The following is a 7,545-nucleotide window of genomic DNA, read 5'->3' on the forward strand; positions in this document are numbered from 1 at the left end:
CCTACAACAAATTCTCCTAGCATCACTTTGTCAGCAATGAGCACCTGTTTAGCAGGCAGGTTTTCATTGGTTCTGTTTATTCACTCAAAAAATGATACAACCATGTCAGCCCTCCCCCAAATTCAGTTAAACTGAAATGGAAATATTCCACATCCCTTAGCAGCAACACTACGAAAGCGCACGTGCAGATACAATCCTAATATGCAAGATCTTTATTCTAGTTCGTTTAACCATTTAGCAGAGAAACATTTTAACATGGTTTAAATTGGGATCAGAAAGATCCATCTGGTTAGCTATGAAATCATTTTCAAAATCTATAAGACAGTCTGCTTAGATAAAAACTGCCTGTCCTTCAGAAACTAGCCTGAAACATGAATTGGGTTCTCATTACCTGTTTAAAACATAATGATGTGGCTTCGAAGTCCCTTTTTTCTTTCTTTGTATTACCAGCAGCTTTATCAGAATTGGCATCCTGTTTCTTCTGTTTACAAGAGTCCCATCTTTGTAGTCTTTCAGTCGAATAGCATGAGGGTGTATGTTTACTCAAATGCTGTTTTTTCTTAGAAAACTCTTTACATTTATCTTCATACTCTTCTTCCCATGTATTAGATAATATCTTTGACCTCTTAGTGAAAGACCTATTATCATACACAGTCTGTGTAGAGGTGCCAGAGTGCCTTTTTGAATTTCTGACATCTTCACTCAATTTTTTTCCATCTGCCTTTTTATGTGGTACATGTGAATCATGGACAGATGACCTAATTTTTTCCAACATAGTTTGTTTCCCTTTTAACTTTAGTTTACAAAGTTCGGCCTTCTCTGTCTTTTTCTTCAGTGCCTTGCTCCTCTGAACTGCAAAGCTGTAGAGTCTTTTTCCTTCTGTCCCATCAAGATGACTTTTGTTGTAACTTTCCTTGCTAGTAGTCACTACATCAGGAGTGCATGTACTTCTTCCATGTTTAATTTCTCTGGCTTTAAATTCAATAACTACTTTCTTTTGCTTTTCAGTTTGGACTAAAGAATTGTCTGTGGCTTTGTTTCTATTTGAAGATTTTCCTCTGGATTTTCCATCAGTGCCATAAGAACTATTAGAACTTCGGTCTTGCTTCTCCTCTTGCCCATCTTTCTCTGTTTTGAATCTATAGAAACATTATGAGAAAAGAAATGTAAACTAGCTCTCAGTTAATGTAAGATTAAACAAACAAAGGGGGGGAAAAAAAGTTTGCATTTGATTTAGGCAGTCACAGCTAAGTATTTATGAGTACGGGTTCGGTACGTTCTTAAATATGAACTTGCGGCGATACCTGTGCTGACACACCATTTTTAGTATTTACATTGTTTTCCTAGCTGGACAGCTATTTCAGCTTATCAAACTGAGAAAAAGCTTTTTCTGCATTCACTATCTATTAAGTTTAAGATGCTCTTCAAAGACTAATTTAATCACAGATAATTTTTAACAGTAGTTTAATGATACAAGGTGCGTCACCCTAAAAGTCAAGTGTGTAGCAGTTCAGCTTGGTTGCCAGCACCAAACACCGCATAGCTTTCAAACAGTGCAGAATAGACAGACTAGAGAATGAGGAAAAGGAATAATTGATGGGGACAATTTTACAGAAGTAGTGAATATAAAAACTGAATTGTAAACTTTCTTATAAGAGCAGAAAAAAATATTAATAAATCTATACACTAGGTTTAAAATAATCCAAAGAAAGTTTCTGCCCTGCTCTATAGCAGTGCTGTCAAAACTGTTGGGGAGGTAAAGGCCATTTGACAAACTCATGTAGGACAGGTAACTTAAAGGCACAGATTGCCATCACAATTTCAGATTTAGGAGATCCCTACCTGGTTCTTAGAAGCTGGAAGAGTATAAAACAGGAAAAAAAATTTTTTTACTTGTCTTGTTTCACATATTCTTCCCTATACAAGCCCTACTGGCCACTATTAGGACAGAGTACTGGACAGAGTTCTGGCATGAACATAACTACTGTATTATGGTTACATTATACTGTACTAACAAACATGTTTAACAGCATGTGTACATGCAGCTAAATATCCTGCCATTTACAACTCCAGTTAAACAGAGAAGCTGCAACAGGATTTTACCCTGATTAAGAAACAACCATAACCAGTGTTCAAGGACAGACTGGATAGAGCCCTGGGTGATCTAGTCAAGAGTGAAGCATCCCTGGCTCATGGCAGGGGGGTTGGAACTACAGGATCTTAAGGTCCAACATTAACCATTCGGATTATCTAGCTATAAGCCAGGCAGCATCTTGACTGGATAATACGCTATTTGCCATCTGAGGATTCATGAGAACATTCTCGCTTTATACAAAGTAGTTTTCAAACACTGTTTATATATACTATACTCAAGGTGAAACATTACTTTCTTTGCCTCGGAATCAATTAGTCAAAGCACCAGGAGAAATCACTGATTCCAGAAATACCAGAATCTAGTAAAGGTATGAAGTTAACTGCAGAACTACCCACTGGACTTCACTGGAGCCTCCTTTGGTAACAAAATATGTAATATGCAATAGACCAACAAGGCAGTACTCAAGACAAAGGAAAAAAAGATATGACAGCAGTATTGGAAGGATAAAATTTCTACCTCATCTGAAGTGTAGCAGCATACTACACCTACAAGTTAAAAGTAATTTTTTTTCAAGAGTTAAAAAACTGTAATTCTAAACCTTCCCAAACTGCCCAGCTTAGACAGGATCCCCTCATTAATGCAACACCAACACAATTTTATCAGTTAAAATACCATATTTTATTTGGTGAACAAGCAAAACAAAATTCTTAAATTCAGTCTTAAAAAAATAAAACAATAACAGACTTCTTTAAGCAGTTCTACTTAATGACAACAATAAATTACCTCTGAAATTCTGTCTCTCCTTTCATAGTATGGTTATAACATCTTATGTCTTCAATATTCTGAAAGAAGGAAAAATTCAAGGGCTTATAGAAGAAACTACAGTTAAAAAAAGCTTCGTAAGATTCAACAAGCTATTACTTCATACTAGATTCAGTTTGATTTTGAACAAGTTAACCTTGAGAAAGGCAACCACATACCTTGCTATAATTTAGTATTTAGATTTTGTTCTATTTAAGAACAACACAAGGGGGAAAATTGAATGTGTCACACAGTCCTGGGGTATAAACAGAGAAAGCTCAAGTAAAACACATTTAGGATTCATGTGTTTCATATATAAGTATATTAATATGTAAATATACATTTTTGTATATTTACAAAAATTCTTAGTGACAAAGAAAGTGACCCGAAGACTGCTTCCAGCTACCTACTAGGTAAGGCCAAAGATGATATTTCTATAGGAGGCTTTTGTGCAGAAGATACGGATTACTAATTTTCATCAGATCTATTAATAAGGTGGAACAATGTGAAACTGCAGTTACACAGACCTGGTTAAGAGTGAAGATAGTCCCCAAACAAAGAATTTGAACAACCCTTATTTAGAAAGCAGTCATATCACTGCTTGGCATATCTATATTGCAAGCTATCACATGCATGTTGTGGAATAACTAGAAGGCAACTTTGATCAGCTCAGAACAGAAATCAGTTTATTACTGCAGCTATGGAAGAGAACAGAAAGCAGCAAAATGACAGACCCTGCTGATATGAATTCTGCCAAACAGGGCAGTTTTGGTTGTTTTTTTTTTAAACACACCTTTGGGTTTGCAAAAGCCTGGAAACTGAGCTTGTCTCAAACACTGCTTAAGCGAGTTTCTCTCAAACACTGCTTAAATTGAGTTTGCCTCAGATATCATTCGCATTCAACCATGGGACGCCTTGCAAGAATTATCATAAATTAAGCAAACAAGGATGTTAGCTTTCACTACTGCATCAGCAGAATAGTTCTGACCCACTTGTTTGAAACTGATGAGCCTCCACAGGGCTGTAAAAAATGCTGACCTAAAGGACAGGGTCAAAGAGGGGACACCACAATATAAGGGACAACAACCACCCATGGGCCCTTGCGGAATAACTCCCCAAAGAACATGAACATAAAAGGGCAGGGCTCGCTCTCTCTCTCTCTAGTCCGTTGAAGAGTTTCAGCATCTGGCCTCATTTGTGCCATAATTCCAACCAAATATATTGACTCTGACAAGGTCTGTCACATATGTCTTCCGACCAGGCTGAGACAGGGTTATATGACTTTGTTTTCCCAAAACTACAGCCGGGTGCAGGAGATTACAACAAAGGACAGTACTGGACTACTTCAGATAAGGAAGCTCCAGACAGCACATCCTTTAGCAATTACTTCTTCAATTGGGTCATGCTGACTCAGTAAGGCCATTAGGTCACTGCTACAGAGATTTTCCTGTCTAGGGAAGTCCATAAAAGACCTATGAGACCTTAGCTATTTTACTTCCACATTAGAAAGCACTTCATGAAAATAAAAGAGTTGCAGAAATCACTGGAATCCTGATGAATTAATTAAATTTTGAGACTTTCTGCCTGTTGTTGGTCCTGGAGTTGTGACAGCAGCAAAACCAAAGAAGGCTGTTAAAGGCTACTGCCACTGAGAATCATACCCATGCAACTTGCTGCAGGAAGATCTGTCCAACTTGATTATCATCAAAAGGCATCTAAGGGGTTTACTGGTTTATCAACAACTCAGCTAACTAGCAATCAGTGAACTATACACTCATGACCAACATCAGCAATACACCAGAAAAAAATGTAACAGACAATTACAAGGGTTACAAGATCAGATGACTCGGCACGTTTGTGTGTACTTCAGCACACACATTCATGCTGTTGAAGACATGGATGCTCCGGTTGTATGCACAGCCAAACCACTTCCTACAATCTGCTAATGCAGTCGCTGTTGAGAAAGGCCCCCCATAAGGTCACATACACACACCCAAGGTGTGGAACCCTACATGATGCCCACCCTGTACTTTCACTCCACCAGCTAAAATCAAACAGGCCTGAAGTTTTCTGTAATCCATTGTCATGCTTATACCACACATATGTACAAACCAAAACAAACACACAATCCACTTAAATAGTTACTTTCACCTGTAAGAGCTCAAGATGCCTCTTATCCATAATACGATCACACTGAAGAAACACTTGATACTATTCAGAGGTTTCCTTCTTTTTAATATTATTAGTTTGGGTTCTCATTGTTGCTTATGCTGGTCAATATCTGTATATAGCAGTATTTAAGGAACTCTCAGACCAAAGTGTCATGCAACAGTTAAAACTCTGGATGCTTCAAACTGGTATAGGCATTAGCAATAGCAATACAGCTAGAGTATGACATTTTAAGCCAAGTTTTTAACCTCTGTATTACATAAGTAAAAAACAAACAAACAAACCAAAAAACATTAACAAAAACCCAAACCCAAGGCAAAAAAAAACCAACCAAACAAACACAACAACCAAACAATAAAACACCCAAACACAAAAATCCCAGATAAAACCCAACACAAACCACACATCTTAGGATAAGTTAAATGTTAAAAGATAAATTGAATAATAAGGAATTAAGGAGAAAAAAAAGGTTATAAATAGTTGGCTTTGAACAACATTTTCTAAGAGAGCAAAAGGCTTCTAGCATGTATAACTCAGTTTATACAGCTATAATATCACACTCATTTATACACATTTCCAAATGTTTTTTTGAGACATTTACAGTAAGACAGATAAAAGCTCTCTTCTTTCACACATACCTTGCAAAATACAAGGGAAAATAAGTCTAGCAAATATTAAGTGTGGATTTATTTGATATATATTACACTACTAGCAGGAAATAACTTCCCAGAAGGCAATACAAATTATGAAAAAGAATAGGAAGCTACATACAAACATGACCAGAAAGATTATCCCCCCTGTAGCACCTACATTTTACATGTCATTCACTGAAAGCTTACTCACTAGACAGAAATATGTACCAGCATATTCTAAGAATTTTGGTAATTGATTTCTGTCTCAGTGGTTAAAATTAAATATTTGAGTTACTTGCTAAAATGTTGTGAAGTACAATTTGTAATTAATCATAAAATTAAGACATATGATTCAAGATAAAGAACAATCCAGAAAAACAGCAGTGGTTTTAGTAGCTGTTTTAAACTTGACTTAGATCAACAAGAATATACTAAAAATAAAAAATCTTTTGTTTTCTGATACCCACACTACATATAACCTCTGAAGATCTGTCTAAAACTTGTAGTTAACTGAGAAATTCAATCCTTCTGCTATTTACAACCCCACCTTTAAATTCGATTCAGCCTTCTATCACAAGCCTGCTAAACAAAATTCATGCTCTTCTCTTGAATGTGGGGTTTTGAATTAAAATAATCATCATAGTAATAATATAGCTGTTCCTACTTTGTCATCCCGGCCATCCAAATTGTCTTCCTTTCCAGTTAATTTTTTCAGTTTCTTTTTAGACATCTTCAAATGCTACGAAAAATTGTTGCCATTATTAGTTCAAGTTATTTCCAGCTGGTATAAAAATTAAATTTTAACTGCATATAGAAAAAAGAATACTCGAATACATTTATTTTCTCATTACAGAGCCACAGCAGGTTCCAGAAGATTTTAACAGTAATTACGTCTAACTATTGAGAGAACTTCATAGGAAAAAAATAAATCAATAAATAGAACGACAATTACTGCTCTAGAGACACACATTTTGTACTGGCAAACATACCAGACCAAACATCCTTTAACAGTTAGTCATACAAATATCAAGTTTAAAAGCAGTACCAACTATACAACTCTTGCTTTCGGCCATCCCCCACCTTTCCTCTGGGTTAGGTATAATATCGTGACATCTCACAACAGCTACGCCACACCTTACAAAAACTAGCCCTGCGAGCCTGCCGCGAACCAAGAGAGGTTTGAGGGCTGTAAGAAAGCTCCACCAGAAGCTCCCAAGTTTTAGAGATGAATTTTCATAGTATAAGTCAACTATTCAAACAGACAAGCCACAGAAAGAGCTCAGCCATAAAACAAGGAAGACTCACTAAATAGAGCTCTTTAAGGCAGTCGTCAACATGGGCGGGTTGAAATGACTGACGGAAGAGTCACTGCTCCGCCACGACCCAAGAAGCTGCAGCCTCTTGCCCCCTAACCCCACGAGTGAAGAAAGAGGCAACTACAGGGGGACTCCTTCTGGCACAATCCAGAACGCCAGCTTGCCCACCCCCGGCAGCTGCAGGCACACCCTGGTCCTTCCCTCTTTCGCTCCCACAGCAGTAGGGCACAGGAACGGCCCCGCCTCACAAGGAGCCAGCTCGGACGCACCCTCCCGTGGGAGTGGAAACCGACGCAGGCAGCTGGTCTGCACCCCCACCCCGCCGGACTAGCCGGCCTCAGGAGGGGGGTCCTAGCCAAGGGGTCTCAGGGGTACCCCGAAAGCAGTTCCGCTCCCGGAACTGGGAATTTCCTTAACTGGAATAGCTCACCACAGTGCTCCCATCCGGAAGCGTCCGGGGGCCGGCCCAGCGCGGCCTGGCCTGGCCTAATTTAGCCCCTCCCCACCGCAGTGCGCGCTGGGCCAGGCCCGG

General features: G+C 38.5%; 1 protein-coding gene across 4 annotated transcripts in view; it reads right to left on the reverse strand.

Annotated features, from left to right (window-relative positions):
* SWT1 (SWT1 RNA endoribonuclease homolog) overlaps positions 1-7,510 on the reverse strand; it is a 37,172-nt gene extending 29,662 nt beyond the window's left edge. For 2 of the 4 annotated variants that reach the window (XR_004549667.1, XM_031046706.2), the window contains exons 1-4: positions 7,444-7,510; positions 6,362-6,436; positions 2,879-2,937; positions 392-1,139 (exon numbers count right to left, since the gene is read on the reverse strand). Coding sequence is in view for 3 of the 4 variants with exons in the window: in XM_031046706.2 (XP_030902566.2) it covers positions 392-1,139; positions 2,879-2,937; positions 6,362-6,427 (873 nt within the window). In the remaining variant the exon portion in view is untranslated. Of the gene's footprint in view, positions 1-391; positions 1,140-2,878; positions 2,938-5,047; positions 5,277-6,361; positions 6,437-7,002; positions 7,237-7,443 lie in introns of those variants that run through there. The other 2 variants (XM_034063600.1, XM_034063601.1) reach the window with 2 other exon arrangements.
* Positions 7,511-7,545: the final 35 nt, after the last annotated feature.

The sequence above is a fragment of the Melopsittacus undulatus genome, chromosome 6, assembly GCF_012275295.1.
Source record: "Melopsittacus undulatus isolate bMelUnd1 chromosome 6, bMelUnd1.mat.Z, whole genome shotgun sequence".
Taxonomy (NCBI): Eukaryota; Metazoa; Chordata; class Aves; order Psittaciformes; family Psittaculidae; genus Melopsittacus; species Melopsittacus undulatus.